We start from the raw sequence: 24,583 nt of genomic DNA on the forward strand, positions 1-24,583 counted from the left end.
GGGACCCACAGCATGCGCGCGTGCACGCACACACACATACACACAGAGGGTGTGGGAGGGAGAGGAGAGAGAGAGAGAGAGAGAGAGAGAGAGAGAGAGAGAGAGAGAGAGAGAGAGAGAGACAGGTCAGGAGAGGACCAGAGAAAGACGGTACCAGCTATGCAGACACTGACAACCAGAGGCCCCCGGAAGCCAGTGTCTCAGACAAGGAGATTAGAGTAGCAGAATCCCATAGGACAAACACCAAAGGGCAAACAGAAAAAGGGACATGGGGGACAAGGAAGAGACATGTGGTGGATGGCATCAGGACCATTGTGTGAGGAACAGATGGATAGGCACCCGCCTGCCTCTCTGTGTAGGGGGAGAGGGACGTGAGTAGAGACCAGAAGTCATCTCGGTGTCATTCAGATTCACCTGCCTGGATTCGAGTGTGCCACCAGTGCCCAGCGTGCAATTGGTTCTCCAGGGACAGTACTCATGGTCTGCCCTCGTGGAAAGCATCTTTGCCCTACTGAGCAAAATTGCCAGCCCATCTAGTGCTTTTTTTTTTCCCGAGACTGTACTGTTTTGGAGGCTGTCCTGGAACTTGCTAGGTAGACCAGGCTGGTCTCGAACTCACAGAGATGCGTCTGTCTCTGCCTCCCAAGTGCTGGGGTTAAAGGCGTGCGCCACCTTCGCCCGGCCCACCTGGTGCTTTTATCTTCTGTCTATGTAGTCTTGGCTGGTTGGTCCTGCAAACTCCAGATAGCCATGTTTCCCCGTCCTCAGGGCTAGGGTGTGTTCCCAGGGTCACTATGAGTGCTGGGGATCCAAGCCCAGGTTCTCTGGCTTTGGAGAGCTTTACGGACTGAGCCATGAACTCCCTTCTCCCCCAAAGCTGTTCCTCAGTCACTGTGGCTCAGGGAGGCTGCAAGCATCGAGTAGGAAGGCGGCCAGCCGGCACCATGGCCCCAAGGGACAAGGATCACAACCCACCTAGCTCAGTGCACCCGGAACTTGGAAAAGGTTAAAGCAACGTTCCACCTGCTGGTTACATCAAGGCTTAAGACAGGATGGCGCCACCCTGCAATCCACTTGGTGAGTTTAGTATTTCAGTACCTGGGAACTGCCCTAGTGGTCCAGGTCTGTTTCTTCCCAGTCTTTGTGCCCTGGGACTACTGCTGCCACCACGTGGTGAATCAAAGTAGCACAGGCAATGAGAACCATCGACAAGAGACCTGCAGGAAGCTCAGGAGATTGCTCCATCTCCTCCACCCTGGGACCATTGAAGACAGTGCATTGGAAATCTGTGCCTGGCACACTCAGTTCATAGACATTTCCATGGGGTCAGATGGGGAGGCAGAGACCAAAGCAGAGCTAGTGCTCATGGCTGGCCTCCTCCCCACACTTTGGTAACAATTCAGCATCTATACCAAATTCCTGGCATAGCTACTTGTAATCCTAGTCCTATGCCCACCCCCCTTTCCGAGACAGGGTTTCTCTGTGTAGCTTTTGGAACTCACTCTGTAGACCAGGCTGGCCTCGAACTCAGAGATCTGCCTGCCTCTGCCTCCCGAGTGCTGGGATTAAGGCTTGCGCCACCACTGCCCTGCTATGCCACCCACAGTTACCCAAGAGCCTCTTGGCCATACATAGGATGGGCCTTGAATTTGCAACCCTTCAGTCTCTGGAATAGCTACACTAACTGAAGACAGGGTTTTTCTCTGAGGCCCTAGCTGGGACTAAAGGACTAAAGGAATGGGCCATGTATTAACCCCATTACCTGGAAGGTGGAGGCAGATCAGAAGATGCCATCATCAAGGATCACCTGGGCTGTGACATTTCATTGTACTGGCGACTAAGTTAAGGCCTTGTGCAAGCTTGGCAGGCACTCTAATGTCCAATCACACCCCTAGCTCATTAAGTAATTTTGATTCCTTTGTATTTAGTGGTTTTTCAAGACAGGGTTTCTCTGTATTCTTTTGGAGGCTGGCCTGGATGGAATTCACTCTGTAGACCAGGTTGGCCTCGGATTCACAGCGATCCACCTGCCCCTGCCTCAAAGGCATGCGCCACCAACGCCCGGCTTGTCATTATTTTTTGAAATAGACTCCTGCTACAGTTCTGGCTGGCCTGGAACTTGTGATCTCTCCTCAGCACCCCCCAGGTTAAGATTAGAACTCTGCCCCACCACGTGTCTCAGTGACTCCCCCCCCCCCAAGACAGGGTTTCTCTGTGGCTTTGGAGGCTGTTCTGGAACTAGCTCTTGTAGACCAGGCTAGTCTTGAACTCACAAGAGATCCGCACGCCTCTGCCTCCCAAATGCTGGGATTAAAGGCAGGCGGCCCGACTTTAACTCAGCTCTGTAGACCAAACTGGCCTCAAATTCAGAGATCAACCTGCTTCTGCTTTCTGAGTGCTGACATTATAGGCATGTGTCACCAAGCACAGCTTTAGCAGTGAGCCTATTCTTTAGTTCAACAGTACAACATATGAGACTTCTACCAGCCCTCAAGCGTTCTGGGCACCTCCCTCTTCCTTCAGAGGGACAAACTGGGATAACAACTGTTCTGCATCTCCCAGGGAATCCAGACTCTGTGGGTTCAGACAGAACACCACAAAGCTATCTTTCACAGAGCAGCTGCTTTTGGGTATCTGATATTTTATAGAACTTTGGATGTAGTGAATTTAGATACAGCAGGGACTGGGTTGACAATAGCCAAATTTCTTGTTTCCCAAATTAAGTTCACATTTGTATGAGTGGACACAAGGGGAGGTCAGAAGACACTGGTGAGTGTCAGTTTCTTTAAACCATGTGTGAAGCAGAGGCAGGTGGATTCTGAGGAGCACCAACCCACCCCACAAAAGCAGAAACCAATAAATCAATTGTGACCTCATCTCAGGAACATCAATGTAGACGGTCCAAACACTATGAAAAACATTCGTTTTCACTTGGGCATTTTGGGGGTGTATGTGTCACATCTACTCTGCCGTGACTCCTTATAAGTGGGGACACAGGAATTAAGCTAGTGATCAGTCTTAAAATTGCCCATTTGAGACATGGTCTCACTATGTAGTCCAAGCTAGTCTGGAATTCAAAAGATCTACCTGCCTCTGCCTCCTGAGTGCTGGGATTGATGGTGTGCCACTATGCCTAACATTTTACACGTAAGGGTGTTTAACCTGCACATGTGTTCATGCCTGATGATGGTATTGGAAGACACATTATAGATGGCTGCGGGCTGCTATGTGGATGCTGGGAACTGAATCTGGGTTCTCTGGAAGAACTTAACTATTGAGTTAACTAAACTATTGAGTCATCTCTAGTCCTCAAAGGTCATTTTCTTTCTTTCTTTCTTTCTTTCTTTCTTTCTTGTTTTTTTCGAGACAGGGTTTCTCTGTATTGTTTTGGAGGCTGTCCTGGAACTCCCTATGTAGACCAGGCTGGCCTCGAACTCAAGAGATCCGCCTGCCTCTGCCTCCCGAGTGCTGGGATTAAAGGTGTGCACCACCAATGCCCGGTCTCAAAGTCATTTTAAAGTCCAGGATCTGTCAGTGACCCTGGGTCACTTACGTACTTGGCTAGACTAGCTGGACAGTGAAAAAAGTGCCAATTATCTTCCTGCCTCCTCAGCACTGTTTGACATGGATGCTGGAGATGCTTATACAATAAACACCTATCCCTTTAAGCACTGAGATGACAGCCTGTGCTACCTGGTCAAGCTCTGCTCTCTTCTTTTGAGGTTCTAAGGATCAGGTCTCTCCAGGAAGGCCAGACTATGCTAGGACCCTGAATGGGTACAAAGTTGCAATGAACCTGCCACCTAAATTACTAATACTCAACAGCAGTTTTCAAAACCCAACTTCACCAGTGGCCAGAAAGACACAGTAGATGTTACGTAAGGTTCTCTTTTATTTAAAAGATCATTCACAAAATACCATATCCATAGACTCACTTTCTGTCATAGAACTGAATGTGTTAAGTGTTTGGAATTCCATTCTTACAGTCAGCTGGGCGCCCAGCAGTGATGGACGTGCCTGTTCTGTCTTTTCCGCATTGGAGATGGATTAGATCGTCTGAAAGCATCAGCTTTGATTACAACCACGCAATGCATGTCTGTCTTACGTTAGGTATTGGTGTTACACAAATGGTTCTTATCTCAGAAGCAGAGAAGATGGCAGGCGAGGGAAGGAGTGAGAGTTCTGTAAATTGCCAAGACCTTGCAACAAAGATCATCACGAGCCACAGGGTAGGCTGGCAGGAAGCTGCTAGCTAATGAGCAAGCCGCACCTCAGTCCTTTTCCCTAAGGCTCTAGTGGCTGGCTGACCCCTAACTGCTCCAATCGGAACAGATGGGGACTTGGTGCCAAATCATTTCACTTGTTCACTCACAGCTGTTCAAGCTAAAAGCAAAGCCTGATCCCCTTGCTCCCAAGTGAGTGCTCAACACTGTCTATGGGAGCAGGGGTCTGCCCCACAGGAGGCAGCAAGCCTAGAGGTTTCTAGACACCCAGGTACTGAGGGTCTCAACAGCTGTGCATCAGACCCTAGGCCTTGAGCTGCGGTGGGGAGCAGCCTCTGCTAAGCGCCCCGGGGCAGACAGACACGGGAAAGAGCACAGATGCAGTGCAAGCACGGCTGCCCAGTGCAGCTCCAGCACCACCCCTGCTTCCCACAGGCCGCAGCTGCAGGAAGCAGATTGAGCTGCAGTGGGCTGCACCCCCAAGGGGCTCCATGGCCCAGGAAGAGCAGGGAATGAATGGACTTGCACTTGGTCTTAAGAGGAGCAGGAGCAAAGCCACATGGCCACTGGCACGCAGGTCACCACCAGTGCAGAGTGTCAGAGTCCCCTGCACCCTTCTGGCCTCACTGTTTGACAGGCGTCTGCTGTGCCTGAACAGGCTGCTGGGCAGGCGATGGGCCCTCAAACACAGCAGCCCGTCAGGACCAGCAGCCAGGTTTCCTTGTTTTGAAAGCAAGGTGCCTCCAATTCTGCATGCTCAGCACAGCTGGACACCAACAAGTCACCACCAGCCACGTAGCAGTGGCTCCAGCTCTTTCCCAGAAGCCACAGCAACACAGAACTCGACATGCAGGTGGAGAGAAGCTCCGAGAATAAGCAGAGGACAGCACGCCTGGAGCATGGCCAGGGCGTGGAAAGGAAAGGAAGGAAGGAGGGCGGAGAGGAGGGAGAATGAAGCAGCACCTCAGCCACCTTCCACGCCTCACCACACGCTGTGGGAAGGCGCAGGGAGAGGGCAGAAGTGAGAGAGAGAAAGAAAACAAAGAAAGCACAAAACAGGCACTAGATAGATATAGCAAAGCCAAGAATGTACTAGAAACCACTTGTTAACAGCTGACATGCACTCACAAGCTCTGTGTTTCCGCTGTAAGGAGGACAGTGCCAGGCGGGAATGGGGCCTGCAGGGCGACCGGCTGCCACTAGGCTGGGCTGTGGTCTTGCTCCAGCTCCCCCATGCCCCATTCCCTCCCAACCCAAGCTCATTCTTGCTCCTTCTGAACCACTTCCTCTCTGGGCCTGGCTCCCCCGAAGATGGCTGAGTTGGGGTTGGCTACTTGGTTGAGGGGCGTTGCCACTGTCCGAGGTTTAAGCTGCAGCCGTGGTCTTTGTGCTCGTTCCTCTGGAGGACAGAAAACAGGGTCGGTAACATAGAATGGGCTCCATGCCATACACCCACACTGATTACCAAACTACAGGGACTTCAATGACCCAGCCCTTTGTGACAGGGCCTCCTCATGTAGCCCAGGTTGGTCTCAAACTTGTTATGCAGCCAAGGATGACACTGAAATCTGGATCCTCCCTCTTTCCAAGTGCTGGGATTATGGGTCATTATGACAGACCTATCCAATTTTCAAAATGACCTCTTACAAGGTTGATGACTGACATTCAAGGGCAGCCTACCATTCAGACTAACATCAATGCAAGGGAAGACAGAAGGCTTACAGGGGGTGGACAGTAAATCCCAAGGATGTCTGCCATACCTTCTGTGGGTTCTCTGAAGTCCATGTTGGAGCCACGCAGGGGAGGGCCATCTCGAAAGCGACTCCCCATTGGAGGTCCTGCTCGTCGGTCCCCAGGGCGACTGCCCCCCCTACCCCCTAAGAAGTCATCCCTGTAGCCTAAGAAGAAGACAGTTTAAATTAACAATTATCAGAAATAGACTAGTATCTGAGATTTTTCCAAAATTAAGTGCATAAAAAAATACATTTGCACCAGGCATTGGTGACACACGCCTTTAATCCCAGCACTCAGGAGGCAGAGGCAGGTGGATCTCTGTGAGTTCCAGGACAGCCTCCAAAACAATACTGAGAAACCCTGTCTCGAAAAACCCAAAAAAAAGGACATTTGCTGGGTAATAACACATTTGGAGATGGAACCCAGACCTTATGATTGATAGGTAGCATTCTGTTGTTAAGTCACACACCCCTAGTCCCTCACTGATGCTAGGAAAGCACCCCTCTTTGAGACAGGGTGTCACCAGCAGTCCTGGCTGGTTTCCAACTCAGATCCTCTTGCCCCTGCCTCCCCAACGCTAAGATACAAGGCAGGCACCACACGAGGAGCTGGTCAGACCGCACTCCACCTCTAAGCCAGTGCTCTACTGCTGAACACATGCCCAGCCCCTCACTGGGGACTCTAGGCAACTGCTCTATTCCTCTAGTCTCTGCTGCAGTGTGGACTAAAGAGTTGAGGTGTTCTATGTGCTGAGACTCCACAAACTGCAGCTCACTTTAGAGATGCTAATTCTTAGCAACAGAAGGCATTTCTCAGAGACAGGAATGTTGCCAGGTTTGAGGCCAGCCAAGATCACATAGGAAGCCTCCATATCAGGGGGGAAAAAAGGTGGTGGCGGGCAGACTAGAGAGATGACTCAGCCATCCATCAACCCATTCATTCAAAGAGCTTGCTGTTCTCAGGACTTGAGGCATAACTGCCTGGAGCTAAAGACTGGTCTCCATGGGCTCTCTTGGTGTCATAGACTTGTAATCCCAGCCCTGGGGAGACAGAAACAGTGGATCCCTAGGGTTTGCTGGCCAGCCAGCCTAGCTAAACAGGTAAGCTCTGGCCAATGAGACCCTGTGTCAAAAATAACCAAGACAGGACTCAGCAGCAAGTAAAAGTGCTTGCTGCCAAGCCTGCTGACCTGACTTCATGGTGGGAGGAGACGTCTTCCGAAAGCAACCCTAACCCTGCATACACATACACACCGTGGATTGTGCACACAGAGAAACCCCTTTTTTAAAACCAGGGGAGGCGGCATATGCTTTCAATTCCAGTGCATGGGAGGAAGATGGATCTGAATTAAAGGCCAGCCTGGGCTACAGTGTTCCAAGCAAGCGAAGGCTATATGGTGAGCTTTTGTCTTATAAAAATCCACAACAGCACATACAGAGCACAATAGTGTATTCATACAGCTGTGTCTGCTTCCTTTATTTGAATTCCTTTTGCAAAGTAGAAATTTTACTCCTTACAATGCACTATTCCTCACGTTTTTCTGAGTCAACTACGTGACTCAAACTTAAGATCTCCCTACCTCAGTCTTCTGGGCACTGGGATTAGAGACAGGCCATACAACTTATGTTTATGGGAGCCAAGCACACAAATGGTATACATATACTTAGGATACGAACACCCACCCACATAAATCTTACAACAAAACAAAGCCCCAAGCCCAGGAAGGTTATGCAAGAGGGGACAAGCCCACCATGGACTTCTAAGGAAGCACACCATGAAAAAAAGCCCTTGTCTTCTTTGAGTCAAAGCCAGCACATTGGCTCTTATTTCGGGTGGGGAGGCACATGTGCACACACGGTGCGGGACTCAAACTCAGGACCTGGCCCCACAGGGTTAGCTGCTGAGCTACCTACTCCCAGCTCCAGAGGGACATTTTCATCACAGCTGAGTCAAAGAGGAGCAGGAAAGAGGGCTCTGGTCACTAGTAAGTTGCTTATTTTATTGCTGCGTCACCCTGCTGTCTCCAGGACCTAAAGCTACAACATTGTAGACCAGGAGCCACCACCCCAGCACGAGCTGGCTCTGAGACACATGCTGCACACTTCAGTCAGAGACCAGCTTATACACAAAATTACAGACTTACTGCATGCTACTGTACTTTTATGAATAAGCTCATTTCTGACTGGCTATAGGACTGCATCTGCCTGTCTGCGCCTCCTACACCTACGGAAACATCCCCTCATCAACCTGGGTTGGCTGAGGAGGGGATGATAAAGCAGAGCCCATCTCCCTGAAGTGAAGGGACCAGAGTCCCATCACTGGCCACCAGGGTCCACAGCACTGAGGTTTCCTGGCCACCTTTGGAACCTTTATGCTATTTTTCTGGAAACACCACTAGTTCTTTCCAAACCCCACAGGAAACCACAGGAGCTGCCCTGGCTATAGCCCAGCAGCAGGCTCACGGGAGTCTCTCTGGAGAAGGGGTTAAGTCTGTCTAAGGCTGGACACTCCCGAGAACCAAAGGAAAACAAGGGATGGGGAGGAGTGGAATGTTTAAATTAAGTACTGATACCAGAGTTGAAGTCATCCCGGGAATCCCATCCACCTCTAGATTCTCGAGAGCCACCCATTCCTAAGGACACACACAAAAGAGACACAAAGTTGAGGTCTGCGCTGGTTAGCTTGTCACCATGACACAACCATCTAAAAAGAGGGAACCTCGACTGAGAGACTGTCTCCATTAGGTTGACATGTGAGAATGGCTGACAAGACATTTTAATTAATGACGGACACGACTGGCCCAGCCCACACTGGTGGCCTGTGGGCAGGTGAGCCTGAACTGTACACTGATGCAGGCTGAGTAAGCCAGTAAGCAGCGTTCCTCACGTGGCTCTGCTCCAGCCCCTGCCTTGGTTTCCCCAGAGATGGACTGTAATCAAACAAACACTTCCTTCCCCAAGTTGCTTTTGTCAGTGATTTACCACAGCAAGAGAAACTTAACTAGGACAAGGCACTGCTGCTACATGAGCTTGGCAGTTTCATGTCAGGAGAGGAGGGAGCCTCAATTGAGAAAATGCCTCTGTAAGATTGGGCTGTACACAAGCCTGTGGGGTAGTTTCGTAATTAGTGATTAATGTGGGTGGTGTCAGAGCAGGCCATGGTAGCAATACAGTAAGCAGCACCGCTGCTCCAGGTTCCTGCCTGACTTCCTCCAACAATGGACAGTGATGTGGAAGTTTAAGGCCAACAAACCCTTTCCCAACTGCTTATAACCATGGTGCTTCACCACAGCAAGAGAAACCCTAAGCCACTGCAAAGATGACAAACCCGAGCTCTCAGTCGGCGTTCAGTAACTAGTGCATACGAGTGGCAAGCGGTGTGTACATACAGCAAATTGCGCCCACTTTTAAAACAGCTAATCACCTCTGTCATCAGGTCCGCCTTTCCTGAATCCAAAGCCACCTTTATCTTGTTTTCTGCCTTCTGCAATGTCCACACGAAGTGACCGGTCACCCAAGAGCTAAGGACGAGGGGAAAACCCTTTATGTATCAACAGGAACACACACTTCAGGCCACTGCTTGGGCAGGGGAAGCTGAGGTACTTACTGCACCATCGTACGTCAGAGCCTCCTTCAGGGAATCCACCTCATCAAATTCTACATAGCAGAACCCTGGAAGAGAAGAGAAGGGAAGCCACCTTGTACACACATTCTGGACTTCAGGCCTGCTGGAATCCTGTCAGCTCCACAAGACACCACAGGCTGTAATGTTGTGCCATCTGGGTGACAGTTGATTCCAGACCCCCCCCTCCAAGATAAGGTTTCATGTAGCCCAGAATGGCCTCAAATTCGCTACATAAGTAACTAAAGAAAACCAACTTCTGATCCTCCTGCCTCCATCTCTCCGAGATTATAGGCATATACCACCATGCCTGGTTCATGTAATGCTAGAACCCAGGGCATGGCACATACTAGACAAGCTCTACCAACTAGGCCCCATTCCAAGCCCTTAATTATATTCCATCAGTAGAAAATGCTAACCCAGTAGGCAGTGAAACAGCCATAGGGTTTTTTTTGTTTTGTTTTCTACAATGCTTCCCCTTCGTACACTTACTTTTCTTTTTGCAGTGCTGAGAGTAGAATGCATAGTCTCATGTATGTTAAGGGAGGGCTTTGCCATAAAACATGTCCCCAGCCCTCTGCTTATGCACTACAATTGTTAAAACCACTGCAGAACTGTTTGGCTCCTGGGTAACCCCGTTTAATGCTCTCTAATTGGGAGCCAGACTTCAGATTCAAATTAATACCTACAATGTTTTGAAGGAAGTAGTTCATGGTGTGGTGCCTACTAAATTCCTAACTTTTGCTTCAAAGCTAAAAAAAATATCCTTAGCAACAGGACCAAAGTTTCTGATGTCCCAGACGACTTTTGATACTGCCCTCTCCCGTGACGTCTAAATCTGGATTAAGTACTGCTCACACTCAATCAAGTCCCCACATCCCTTCTCACAGGTCACTCTGTAAAGACCAGACCCTACTGGAAGCACTATATGGTGTTGGGAAGACCTGTGCCAGCTGCTGCTCAGTTTGTTAGAGAACACAAACCTGCAGAAGGCTAAGGGGAATGTTCTCCCCTAAATGGATTCACGGAGGCCAACTGGAAGAGTCATTTCCAAGCTCAAGGAAGCAGCGACAGCACAGTCACATCCCTCAACCTCTAGAGCTCTAACTTAACACAATGTTCTGATGCAGACCCATAAACCTTAGCAAATTTGGTTTTCTAGTGCTTGTTAGCAAGCAGCCAGAGATTCCCTAACAGCTGTGTTTACTACATGTAATAAATCATGTCTAGCTACAGGGTATGAAGCAAAGCCTATGTAAAGCCACGCTCACATGCTCTTGGATGAACAGGGTTAGCTGAATGAACCGAGGACCACACACTTAGGCCTGGGAAGGCAGGAAATGCTTACCCATCTTTCCTAAGCTTGGTCCATTCTGACACCACCGTGCAAACACTAGCTATATGTGAAATGAACTAGCCCTCCTAAATAGGCTAAGTTTCCCAAGGGAGTCTGGCACCACCGAGATTACTTTCAGATTTTAACAATTACCAGGAAGCCACCAAGAAAAACAAGACAATGAAAAGAGAACTAAAATTTATTTTCAAAGCTGGAGAAATGGCTCTTGTAGAGGGCCAGGGTTCAATTCTCAGCACCCACATGGTAGCTCACAACTATCTGTAACTCCAGACCCAGGCAATCAAATAGGCTCAGACATGTTGCATATGTCTGCATGCATGTATGAAAAACATTCCTATGTAACACAAAAATAAATCTAATTAAAATAGCTATTTTCAGGGCTGTATAAACACATAAGTAAATAGTTTTTTGTTTTGTTTTAAAGTCTAGTTTTAGCTGGGCGTTGGTGGTGCATGCCTTTAATCCCAGCACTCGGGAGGCACAGACAGGCCATCCTGGTCTACAGAGTGAGTTCCAGGACAGCCTCCAAAGCTACAGAGAAACCCTGTCTCGAAAAACCAAAAAGCAAAGTCTTTAGTTATATCACCTCCTTTTCCTCCGAGACAGAACTATATGAAAGCTGGGCAACCAAACCTGAGCATAAACCACATCCCACTACAAACTAAATTATAAAACATTTCCCCAAGGGGATTGCAGAGCTGAGTTGATTCTGCTGTGGAAGCAGTTAACAGAGTATTCTGGCTCACTTAACTCATTTTCATTCACATATCCCACCCACCTCTAACCCTTCTACATACATCCACAATCAATACCTCAAACTTACCTTTAAATTTGTCCGTGTCTTTGTCTCTGACTAGCCGCACACTCCGTATGCTGAGATCCTTAAAGATAGCATCTATGTCACCCTGAACTGTGTTAAAAGGAAGATTTCCTACATAAGCTGTGTAGGGGGGCTCTGTGGGCAGCTCCTTCTGGCTCCGGGACCCATGGCCACCAGCACTGCCGCGGGACCTAGGTGGAGAGATGCACAAGAGTTTAGGGCCCCTGACCCACAACAATAACCCACCAATCTGTTTCCACTGTCTGGCCAGCATCCACCTCACTCATCACAAAAGTGCCTGATTTTGGTGACAGAAACAGCCATTGAAACAGAATCTAAGCCAATACCGTGCTGGGATCTCTATCTGCAATGTTTATGCAGTAAAACCTAAGTCAATACCCTCCAAACATACATAAATAATCGCACAAGAAATGTGAAAAACTCAAGGGTTTGAAGGCAAGAGGATCATGAGTTCAAGACTAGCTTGAGCTATGTAAGATCCTGCGTTTGGGGTTGGAGGGAGATGAGCTGAATGGCTCAGTCTAGATCTCTGGGGCTCACTGGCCATCTAGTCTAGCGGAATAGGTGAGCTCCAAGTCCAGGAAGAACCAGTCTCAAAACTAAGCTAGAAAGTGACTAAGGAAGACATTGACCCCAGGACAAACAAATAAACCAAAGAGAGCAGGGCATGGTGGTACATGCCAGTAACTAGGAAGCTGAGGCAGGAGCAATGAAAGTTATTCTTAGCTATACAGTGAGTTGGAGGTCAGCAGGCCAGTCACAAAACAACCAGCCAGAGAGATGTGGGAGATCTTTTTCTAGGAGGAACTACTATCTTAAATACATAACCCTGGCTATCCTGGAATCCTCAAACTCAGATGTCCTAATGCCTTTGACTCCCCAAGGTGAGACTAAAGTTGTATGTCACCATACCCACCTGGCTTTTGTTTTCGTCTTATTTTTTAATTTTTGGCTTTTTGATGGGGTTTCTTTGTGTAGTCCTGGAACTTGCTTTGTAGACCAGGCTGGCCTCAAACTCAGAGATCCACCTGCCTTTGCCTCCTAAGTGCTAGAATTAAAGGTGTGTGCCACCACTTATGTGCAGAAATGCTTTGCTTGATGTATGTATATATACTACATGCATGGTGCCCATACAAGTCAGGAAGGTATTGGATTTCTTGGAGTTACAGGGGGCTGTGAGCGATCATGTGGGTGCTGGGAATCAAACCCAGCTCCCCTCTCTGCAAGTATTCTAAAGCTCTGAGGTATCTCTCCAGATGCTGAGGTTAACACATTGGTGCTACAATCATCTCTCTACTGCTGACTAGTGGTCACAGAATGCCCTAACAAATACCAGGCACAGTGGTCCAAGTCTTTAATTCCAGTACAGAAGACAGAAGGAGGATCTCTGGGTTCCAGGCCAACCAGAGCTACACAAAGAACCTTGCCTTGAAAAACCAAAAGCTGAGAGAAAATATGTCTAAGCTGTGGGTGCATTCTCGTAACCCTAGTCCTTGTCCTTCAGACATAAATAAAGGAGGACCATGTCACATTCACAGCCAGTGTGGTCTATCTCAATAATCCATCTCAAAAAAACAACACATGCCCAAACTGTCATTCCCTAAAGGAAGTCCTGCAGCCTGCCCGACCTAACAGCAGAACAGGCTCATGAGGGCTGCAGCCACTTGCCCCACACCTCCCTACTCTCCAAAGCCTATGTAGTGTGTGACAGCCCCAGCAGCCCTTTGCCACTACTCCAGGTTCCTACTTCCTGAATCTTTTCATTACTGGAGGTATCTGAAAACCACACGCTTTCTTGCCCTGTGAGCAAGGCACAGGATGAGCAGCAGTAACACTGAAGGGGGTACTCTCCTCACCCTGGGCACCTGACTGACCTTCTCACCTCCGGTCAGGAGGTTCACCTAGCTATGATGCTGGGCACCTGACTGACCTTCTAACCTCCGGTCAGGAGGTTCACCTAGCTGTGATGCTGTGTGGGTGGCACACAGCAAGACAGTGCAAGCTCTCATCACACTACTCCCAAGCACTGTTTATTTCTGGAAGTGAGTTCCTGAGTGCACAGGTATTACAAATAAGGGTTAGTAATAGTGAATACCTGTGTGGGAGCAAGACTAAGCCCAGGAGTAAGATGGCTAAGATAGTGATCTCTGCTGGGCATGGAGGCCCACAACTTTAATCCCAGGTGGATCTGAGTTCAAGGACAGCCAGGGCCACACAGAGAAACCCTGTCTCGAAAAAGCTACGACAGTGGGATTCTCTTCAAAGCCATAGGTAAGGGGCAACTCTCACATTGGGGAAGGCAGAAAGCTTAGCTTTCAAGCAAGTAGCACTAGGAAGAGTGAAACATCATGTTTCCAAAACATCAGGCAAGCATCAAACAACTGGCTAGAGACAGGATTCTGAAGTTCAGACAAAAGGAAGCCAGCACTGTGCCCAGGGGGTAACATGTATAAACCACTCCATGAAAAAGTACTTCCTTAGTACTGAGCCTGGGCTACATGTTCAGAGCCTGTTTAGAAAACCAGATTATTTTTTATGTCGGTAGCTTGGAATAGGACCTCTATCAATCACTTCTCTGTACCTTAGTTGTGTTTTTCCCTATGAAGTTCAGGCTGGCAAACCTTCCCAGTACTGGGATGAAGCATGCTTCCATGTTGCTTGTTACTTTATAAATGCTTTAAAACTTAGTTTCATAAATGCATTTAATTGACAATAAGCCACTTCATAAATACCAAGTGTCATATAAAACTTAATCATAGAGCAGGCAATCAAGGTTAGACTACCACACCTGAGGTTACGGTCTGAGCCTGGCACTTGGGGATGGTACAGAGGAATGGAAACTAGGAATCAGGTAGCCAATGCGCAGATCCTAACCTTACATCCTGAAATCCAAGCCAGGTCTGATACCCACAAGCTCCCAGACTCAAGCTACAGCTGTTCAATGACCATTAGGAATAGACTAGTGATCATGACCCAATGAGTATGTTTCAAAGCAGCAATAACAATTTAGGACATCTTTCAGCTGACATTTTTCTTCACTCCAGTCAACCTAACAGCGGAATATCTAAAGGTCAGAGCAAGCAGCATGGAAGGTCAAGGCCCAGTTCTGCCCTTTAGGCAGGACTCTGGAAAAGGACACCAAGTGTGCTAGGTGATGAATCCTGGGGTACGTTGCTAGGAGTCATAAGTCCTCCACAGCACCGAGAACCTGAGCTCACTCTTGCAGACAGCAAACCGTGGAAGCAAACTAAGATGGCTGGCAAGGACATGGAAGTGACTACAGTCGAAAACTCGGGTCTAGCACGCTGGCTTACCTAGCAAGCCTAAGGCCATGGTGCTGCCCCGAGCACAAAACACATCCAGAGAAACCAATAAAAAGAGTAGAGACCATTGAAGGCTGGATCCAATTAAGTAAATGAAGCAGAAAATCAAATCAGTCCAACTGGCCTGGTGGCACATATCCCAGCTACACACAGAGGTGCGAGTTTCAAATTTGAGGCCAGCCTGGCAACTTAACAAGACTATCTCAACAAAACAAAGAACTCTAGTTTGAAAAAGGGGGACGGGGTAAGGGTGGGCTGAAGGTATATGTCAGCAGTAGAGTGTTTGTCTAGTATGGACAAATCCCAAGGCTCTATCCACACCGGTGCATTAAGGCCAGCACGGAGGTGCATGGCTGTCATCTAGCTAAAAGTATACAGGAAGTAGACCAGAGCACCGAGTTCAAGGACATTCTTGGTTATGTACCAAATTCTATGCCAGGCTTTGTAAAAATGGAGATCCAGTCTCAGAAGTAAAATAAATATGCTGGGTATAGTACCAACACCCACTTAACCCCAGCACTCAGGAGGCACAGGCAGGCATATATGAATTCAAGATCTCTAGGATTTCTGTTTCACACAGGTCTGTCTCAACAGTCTTTGTCTAAATCTTTATTCCTTTGTCTTGGAGCTTCATATACAACCCCCCTCCCCATGTGTTAAGTCTAGCACACGAGAGGCAGAAGCATATGGATTAAAATGAAAAAAAAAAAAAAAGACTGGTTGTGTTGGCGTACACCTTTAGTCCCAGCGTTTGGGAGGCAGAGGCAAGGAGATTTGAGTTTAAGGCCAGAACTACACAGGGAAGACCTTGTCACAAAACAACACACAACTCAAACAGATGCTCTGCCTCTCCTCAAGGCAAGCCTTCCATTACTTTTACTGTATAGGCTCTGATGACCCACAACATTCTAGATTACTACCGGACAGTTCCCAGACCAGATAATTCCCACTTCACCAGGCAACTATGAGGCTTAAAAAAAAAAGGTAGGCTGATCAGAGTTCAAGGTCAGGCTCTTGCCTAAGCTACATACCAGTCTGAGACAAATCAGTTTGAAGGTTGGAAACCCTACTACTACACTAATTTCTGATACTATCTATATGCATTTTGGGTTACTTATCAACTCACAGGAGAGTTCTGAATGCTACAGAGTAAAAGTTAGGCTTTGGTATAGTACTGCACGGCTTCCTGAAAGGCCCAGGGAACATCCCTCCCCGATGTCCTTCGTAAGGTATCCACCAAAGCAGCAATTCCTCATGTATCCTAGGCTGGCTCCAAGTTATTGGTTATGCAGCAGATGACCTTCAACTTCTGATACTTCTGCCTCTAAGTGCTGGGGTTATAGGTAGAGCACACCCACCCACCCCACCAAGTGATTTTACATTTAGGAGTACACTCCTAAATGAGCTACATCCCCAGCTTCTTTATCAGTTATTTCTAAGTACTCAATTATGTTACTAATAATTACACTAATTATAAACTCAAAGCTGGAGATGGAGTGGACAGCTAAGAGCATTTGTTGCTCTTGCAGAGAGCCCAGGCTCCGTTCCTAGCACCTACATCTATCCCAACTCCAGTCCAGGGAAGAGAACACCTTCTTCTGACCTCACAAGTATAGGCAGACAAATATATACCACCATGCCCAGTCAAGACCAGTAAGACACTTAACAAAGGTTTATGCCTGTAACCTAGCACTCAGGGCTAAGGCAGGATTGTCTTGAGTTTGAGGCCAGCTTGGACTATATAATAGGTCAGAATAGGGTTACAGTGTGTGACCTTGTTTTAAAAATATAACAGAGGCTAGGCAGTGGTGGCACATATTAATCCCAGCACTTACTTGGGAGGCAGAGGCAGGTAGGTGTTTGTGAGTTTGAAGTCATCCTGGTAAACAGTCAGTTCCAGGACAGGCTCCTATCACTACAGAGAAACCTTGTCTTGAAAAACCAGCAAAGGTGGGGGAGAGGAGGGGAAGGGGGGGGAGAGATAGAGAGGAGAGAGAAATGGGCAGGCTCCACGTTTAAGCCGTAGTGTGAGAAATATGAAAAGGTTCTGTGGCAAGGTTTGGTTACATAGCGCGTTTGTTCCTTCACTGGTCCCCTCTGCTACACGCCATGCTCACACTCACCTCTAGACTCTGCACGAGACAGCTTGGCTTGGGTTTTTCATGTCCTATGAAGCTTTCCCCACCTCTCTCACTTAGCTCAGCTGCCCCTCTGCCCTCAATGTAGCTTCCACTCAAAGGCTCAGATGCTACCAGGGAAGACAAAAATGTGAAGATCCTAATCTTCAGGTGACATACTGGAGGGGTGGGTGGGGGAGATGATCAAAGAATTTACTGTGGTCAGGCAGTGGTGGTGCACGCCTTTAATCCCAGCACTTGGGAGGCAGAGAGAGACCTCTCTGTGAGTTTGAGGCCAGCCTGGTCTACAGAGCGAGTTAGGGCTGTTACAGAGAAGACCTGTCACAGAAAAATAAAAACAACATCATCCAATAAATATTTACTATCTTCTGTGCTTCAGGACAGCATTAGAGGCAAATGTTCTAGACTCTGGTATATAACATACTGCCCAGCAGGATGTCCTTGAACTCAGCCCCACCTGCCTCTGCCTCCCTTGTGGAGGACTAAAAGGTGTGTACCCACCACACCCTGTTTCTTCCACTAGTTTTAAAAAGTACTAGCTCTGAAGCTATGAGTTTCACTACCAAAGGCACTGGCTGTAGTTTATGCCCTTAAGCTGAGGCCGGAAGACTGATGTGGGAGTGCAGGCCAGCCTGGAGCACAGTGAAATTCTATCCCCTAAAGTCAGAGAGGACGTGGAGACAACAGAGCAGAAGCCCTACAAGGCTCGAAGTCACAGTTATAAGCCCCTAATTGGAATCTGACAGTGCTTTGCTTAGGCTGACTTTGAAACCCCCAGCCTCAGTCAAAAAGGAGTCCTAAGATTACTCAAGTGCCACCATGTCTGTCTTCTGTTTTGGAGCCACAATCTAACTATGCAGCCCAAAGTCATCCTGCCTCAGAATCCAAAGTAGCCAGGATAGCTCACGTCACCACTTCAAGTTCTAGGACACTTCAGTTTCACACTTTCTAGCAGGACACTCCCACCATCTCAGTTCTGGCTGTCTGAGTTCCCCACCTAATTCTCATGCTTGATGGCCTTTAGCTAAGCACTAAGGAGCTTTTGTTGATATTACACATGTAAAATCAGCATTACTCTGTATTTTATAGTCAATTACCAACAAAACAACTGGAATCACTGGGCTGGAGTTAGCTCAGAGGGTTACGGTTATGAGTACTTGTGGCTCTTCCAGAGGACCTGAGTTTGGTTCCAAGCACCCACATTTGTTTGGATCTGACACCCTCTTCTGGCCTCTGTAGGTACACATAGGATACATGACATAGATACCCATACACATAAAACAAACAAAATAAAACACACACACCTGGAACGTCAGAAAGCTGGGCTTGATGTCGACTACTCAGCCACCCTTAGGGGCATGGTGGCACTAAAGAACAAGAGGCAAGTTTCTGGCCAGCTCTGTCTACAAGATCTCAAAGTTAGCCATGGATACATACATAGTAAGACCTTGCCTCAATAGAACCAAACAGCTGAGTGGAGTGGTGCTCACCTTTAATCTTAGCACTCAGGAGGCAGAAGCAGCCAGGTGTATTCCAGGACAGTCAAGGCTAGAAATGTGCTCCCCCTACCCCACCTCAACCCCACAGTTTTTCAAGGCAGGATTTCTCTGTGTAACAGCCCAGGCTGGAACTCAGATCCTCGTGCCTCTGCCCCCTGAACGCTGGGGACTAAAGGTGTGTACCACCACCGCCCAGCTTAGAAATGTTGTCTCAAAAACACCAAACAGAAAAAAAAAACAAAAAAACAAAAAAAAACTGAAAAATAAAGTCCACTCAAGACAGAGCACAATCAACTCTTGAGGATCTGGAGTTGTGCTTTGATTTTCTGGAGAACAATGCAGTCCCTAGCTCTCATTCCAAGCTAAGGCTGGATCTTTACATGTGTAGGTTTGAGGGAAAGCTCTTCAATCTTGACAACTGTGAGGCCACACCACATATCTACAAAATAGGTCCGTGTGCTTCCAAAGAGGTGCAAGACTAGAATCCCAGAACTTGGTAGGTAGGACAGACTAAAGGAAGAGGGAAGATTGCTAGTATTTCGAGGCCAATTGGGTCTCATAAAGAGATCCTATCTCAAGGCTTCAAAAAAAGGTTTTGGAGAATGTATAACTCTGAAAACCAGACTTAGGCCATAGCGTTATCATCATGTTCTGGACTGTGGGAAAAATACCTCACACAAGCAAAGTACAAGATGGATTTTCCAATATATGCTGAAGTGTCTATAAGGTTTAAGTATAGCACAGCACAGAGATAACTGCTGATATGAACATTATTAAAATAGCAATTAAAAGATCAATTATTGCCAGGCGGTGGTGGTACACGTCTTTAATCCCAGCACTCGGGAGGCAGAGGCAGATGGATCTCTGTGAGTTTGAGACCAAGCCTGGTCTACCAAGAGAGTTCCAGGACAGGCTCCAAAACAATACAGAGAAACCCTATCTTGAAAAACCAAAATAAACAAATGATCAATTATTAAAGATATCTATCTGGTCAACTCTTCTACCACAACACTAAATACACTAAATTTCAGATTCAGATAGCCGACAACTGGGTTGGGGATTTAGTTCAGTGACAGAACATTTATTTGTCTAGCAAGTTCCAGCATTAAACCAAAAACCCACCCAAAAAGCTTCATAGACTTACCAACAATGTTTTTCATTTGGAATCCCCCTTCCTCAGGCTCCAGAGTAACTGATACTAGTGCAACCAAGCTCCATTTTGACAGATTTTTAAGAGGCAGAGGCAAGTGGATCTGTGAGTTTGAGGCCAGCCTAGTAGTATACAGAATTCCAGGACAGCCAAAGCTTCAGAGACCCTGTCTCAAAAATATGTCCCAATCCCCAAAACCAACACAACAAAAAACTCAAAGAAACCACGAAGACCAGTAAACTACTCAAGAAACCGAGCATCTATGTGTAGTCAAACATACCTGATATCAAAGCATTTAGATGGCAGAGGCAAGAGAATTGAAGTTCAAGGTCTTCCTTGAGTTTGTTGCCAACCTAGGCTACATGAGGAAAAGAGAAACAGGAAGGAAGGAAGGAAGGAAGGAAGGAAGGAAGGAAGGAAGGAAGGAAGGAAGGAAAGAGGGGGCAGGCAGGATTGGCGCACAGGTGGTAGGTACTCAGGAAACAGAGGTAGGAGAACCCCCCTCCCCCCGTTCAAAGCCTGGTCTACAACAAGTCCCCAGACAGCCATGATCATATAAAGACCCCGTGTCAACCCCTGCCCCCATGGCACAGCACTTACTAAGAGCATTAGCTGTTCTTACAAAGCACTAGGGTCTGATTCAGCACCTACATGGTGGCTCATAACTCATCCTCAGGAGCGCCTCTGTCAACATCAGGCACGCAGATGTACGCAAAGCACTCATATACAAAATAAGATTATTGACAAATAAGTAAATAAAAGAAATCGAGCAGTGTACTTTTCACATGAATAAGCTGCCAGCTGAAATGCCTGGTGTAGTGGAATAGGTCTTTAATCCCAGTGCTTGCAGGTAGAGATAGGCAGATCTGCGTTCTGAGGGCAGCCAGAGCTACATATTGAAAGCCTGTCTCAAAAAGAGAAATAAAACAAAATGAAGACCCAGTTGGAGGGGTCTCTAAGTAAGAGGCCTTTTAATCCCAGCACTCAGGAGGCAGAGACAGGCGGATCTCTGTTGAGTTCCAGACCAGGCTGGTCTACAGGAGCTAGTTCCAGGACAGCCTCCTAAGCCACAGAGAAACCCTGTCTCGACCCCCCAAAAGAAAACACCCCAGCAAATGGCTATTGCTTTTCAAAAGCCTGTTAGTCTTTCAAATGAGTTGCAGCTTGAGAATTTGTTCATCACCAGAATGTTGGCAATTTTGTTTAAAGGCAGTTTTTTCTTTCCCTTGAGAGTAGGTCTCACCATGTAGTCCAGGCTGGCCTCAAACTTGGGTTTCTCCTGCCTCAACTTCTACAGTGCTAGGATTTGGGTAGGAAGAGCCCCCCCCAGCACATATTTTCCCCTCAAAAAAAAAAAAAAAAAAAAAAAAAAAAAGAAAACCAACCCAAACCTCTAGCATTACATTTAAACAGTATTGCCGAGTGTGGTGGCTCACATTTTTAATCACACCACTGGGAAGGCCAGCCAGGTCTACACGGTAAGTTCCAGGTTAGCCAGAATTCACACACAGAAACCCTATTTAAAAATAAAGCTGGGCGTTGGTGGCACACACCTTTAATCCCAGCACTCGGGAGGCAGAGGCAGATGGATCTCAGTGAGTTCAAGGCCAGCCTGGTCTATCGAGCGAGTTGCAGGACAGGCTCCAAAGCAATACAAAGAAACCCTGTCTCGAAAAACCAAAAATCAGCAGGATTTTAGTACAAATTTAGTGCCTAGAAATCGACCCCCAGGGCATTCATGTTAACATTTCATCCAACACCTATTCGTATTTTTATTAGCAAATAAAATTATTCTGTAAAACACATGTGGCTCCACCTCACAAACTTCCTACTTATGGTAGCATGAATGCTATCCAGTACACTCCAGCCCCCAAACGAGCCCGCAACTCATTTCCAAGCCCGAGTATTTAAAGGTGATCATTCTTCACCTAACAAAAGATACTCTGGGGGCAGCCATTTGGGAAACCTCAGTAGAACTGTGACATTGTCCCAGGAACATCACCTTTTTTTGTAAAAAGGATAAAGGCCAAGTGTGTCCTTGACAGATTAACAAGATGTTTAAACGGACTGTCCTATAAGATCCCTGTAACCGGTAATGTTTATTATTATTGCTATTAAAAGCAATTGGTTTAAGCTTGTGTGTTTCTATTGTTTGGGAGGAGGCTGAACCTAAGATTTCAGGCATGCTAGACAATCGCTCTACTACTGTGCTACAACCCCAGCTGGTAAGTACATTTAAAAGCGAACAAACTATCCGGTGCTGACTTTTGGAATTAAGCACCAGGAGCTTTCTATTCCAAGTTAACGATTTTGGAAACGGGAGGGGGGTTGACTTTGATCATACGCCGTCCGCATTTTGACTAGAACCAGAACAAGGCGAAAACGATCCTCCGCGGCAGGGAGGAAACCAGGAAGAAAGGAACAATTTCCGCCAGCAGACACGTAGCGCCTGCCGCTAAGGCGTCCTAAACGCGCGAGAGAAAAGACACGCGCACACAGTCCCCCCCACTACGGTGCATTTGTTTTGGTCGATGCCGGCGCTGTCTGCCTCCCTCGGTGGATCCGACCGTCCCGGGATCCAGACGCCAGGCGGAAGGGAATCGCCCCTCTCGCGGCCCGCGACCTCATCCGGTCCGCGGGCCTCTCGGAAAAGCCACCCGGGGGCCCCAGCGAGGACCCTGGAGAGGGCCGGGCCTCCGGCCGCCGCCGCGCGCAGCCCAGCCCGCCGCCGCGCCAGTGCGCGATGGGGATGGAGCTGGACGCGGGCGCCGGTTTCCCCGGGAAACCCTCCGGCGGTGCTGCGGTCTGACTTCGGGATCGGGCTCCCCCCCGCCCCCGCAGTGCGCCGCGCCGGCGCGAAGCCGCGAAGGACGGACGTGCGCCGCGAGCAAGAGCCCGGCAGCCTAACCGTCGCCGGCCGCTCCCGGAGCGCGCCATTTCCAGGCCTCTCCTCGGGCCTGGCCAGGCCGCCTCACGCCGCCCGCCTCGAGTGAGCGCCGCAAGGCGACCCCCTCCGCAGCTCCCCGCACTCCGCCCGGCCGACCCGCCAGCCGCGCCCCGCCCGCCTCACCCTCTGCCGCCGCCGAAGCTGCTGTAGGCCCGATCGTCGTAGGTATCGAAGTCCGCCATTTGCCGTCTCCGCTCCTTGAGGAACCAGCGGGCCAGCGAGGAAGGACCCCGCAATATAACTCCTCCTCCCCCCTCCCGCCCCGCTACCGGGGCTGTCCGCCGCGCTGCCTGATCGCAAATCGCACGCACGCATGCGCGCGCCGCCGCGCCCGGCCTTGGGCCGACGGGGCCCGCTGCTGGCCCCGGCGCGCTCTGCGGCCCACGTGGTGCGGCGGCCGGGCCCCCCCCCACCCGGAGCGCCGCACGCATGCTCTGCCAGCCGAGGCCCATTGTGTGCTAGCCTGATGGGTTTCACGCGTGGTTGCCTCTTACAGTCCCTGCCCCGCCCTGCCCTGTGGTCACCTCCCTCCGGCGGTGTCTGCCACCCTGCACGCTGCTTTCTATTACCTCTGGGTTTTGAGACACGAGCTACTGCAGCCCATCCTGGACCTGGCTCTGTAGGGGGTGGAGTGGGGGATGACCTTGAGTCCCCGGTTTTTGCTGTGTCCACCTCTCAAGGGTTGAGATGACAGGTGTGTGCCACTAGGCTGGGGCTGTCTGGTGTCACCTTAGATTTGCTAAGGTATCCTAGGTCTACACTCCACTTGGTCCCACTTGGACACAACTCTTCAGGACAAACGGTCCGCCGGGTAAAACTCAAATGACCGCAACCTGTTTTAAGTGGAGATGCCAGGGGCCAAAGGCTTGGAAGTGGGAATGGTCTATGTCTGAACAAGGTGAAGGGACGTATCTTTGTCTTTGACAGCTGCTACAAACTGAGCGTGGTGGTAAGTATCTGGGAAGACCGAGGCCGGTAGATCGGATTATGTCTTTGAGGTCAGTCCCGGCAAAACAGTGAGTTCATATCGCAAAACAAAGAACTGGGCGTCCTGGTGCACGCCTATAATCCTAGCACTCAGTAGACAGAGACAGGCGGATAGCTTGAGTTCGAGGTCATCGTATCCTGGTTTACGTATTGAATTTCAAGCCAACAGGAGCTGTGCAGAAAGACCCTGTCTCATAAACGCAAAAAATAAACCTTCAAGACAAAACAAATTTCATTCGCTGTCTGGATATTGGAGAGAGATGGGGAGGATGAAAGTATGGGTCATTTGCATGAACTAGTTAGACACTAGATTGTTTCACTTTTGCACAAGTCTCTGCTCTGAAAAAGAATTTTTAAGGGTGGGTAGGTTGGCTCAGAGGGTAAGGGTGCTTACCTCCAAGCGGGACCTGAGCTTGATCCCCGTGACTCATAGGGTGGATGGAGTGAACTGACTCCCACAAGCTGTCCCAAGACCACCACACAAGAACTGTGGTGTGAACTGTCTTCTCATGTTTTACACACACACACACACACACACACACACACACACATGCCATGCTAGGACTACATACATAGACTCTGTCTCAAAACAAAATCAACCAAGGTGACATCTAAGGACAACCTCTGAACTCCACAGCACATGAACATTTTCGTACCCTTGACACACTGTTTTTTAAATGAGATGAACCCAAGGGCTGGAGCTGTTAAGAGTTTCAATCCCCAGCACCCACACCAGGGGATCCTACAACCAGTTTTAGCCCCA

At 48.6% G+C, this 24,583-nt stretch overlaps 1 protein-coding gene across 2 annotated transcripts; it reads right to left on the minus strand.

The window, feature by feature from the left end:
* Nucleotides 1-3,874: 3,874 nt before the first annotated feature.
* On the minus strand, nucleotides 3,875-23,197 carry Eif4h (eukaryotic translation initiation factor 4H). 2 transcript variants are annotated; one of them, XM_040731659.1, is made up of 7 exons: nucleotides 22,957-23,195; nucleotides 11,759-11,946; nucleotides 9,564-9,628; nucleotides 9,381-9,477; nucleotides 8,530-8,589; nucleotides 5,984-6,121; nucleotides 3,875-5,622 (listed from the first exon to the last, which is right to left on the minus strand). In XM_040731659.1, the coding sequence occupies exons 1-7, from the start codon at nucleotides 23,013-23,015 to the stop codon at nucleotides 5,483-5,485; spliced, it is 747 nt and encodes a 248-aa protein (XP_040587593.1). In that variant the 5' UTR covers nucleotides 23,016-23,195; the 3' UTR covers nucleotides 3,875-5,482. The 2 variants fall into 2 exon arrangements, with proteins under 2 accessions (XP_040587593.1, XP_040587594.1); XM_040731660.1 differs by lacking the exon at nucleotides 8,530-8,589 and having other exon boundaries at nucleotides 22,957-23,197.
* Between the last annotated feature and the right edge of the window lie 1,386 nt (nucleotides 23,198-24,583).

This window comes from Mesocricetus auratus, unplaced genomic scaffold, assembly GCF_017639785.1.
Source record: "Mesocricetus auratus isolate SY011 unplaced genomic scaffold, BCM_Maur_2.0 Super-Scaffold_100025, whole genome shotgun sequence".
Lineage (NCBI taxonomy): Eukaryota > Metazoa > Chordata > Mammalia > Rodentia > Cricetidae > Mesocricetus > Mesocricetus auratus.

What these genes read in the sequence shown, in the direction of transcription:
- Eif4h (XM_040731659.1), bottom strand. Translation starts at nt 23,015, where the DNA reads ATGGCGGACTTCGATACCTACGACGATCGGGCCTACAGCAGCTTCGGC. An exon ending in CTCTGACGTACGATGGTGCA is followed by an intron (nt 9,478 to 9,563) that starts GTAAGTACCTCA and finishes CCTCGTCCTTAG; the next exon opens with CTCTTGGGTGACCGGTCACT. An exon ending in AGGCGGACCTGATGACAGAG is followed by an intron (nt 8,590 to 9,380) that starts GTGATTAGCTGT and finishes GTGTGTCCTTAG; the next exon opens with GAATGGGTGGCTCTCGAGAA.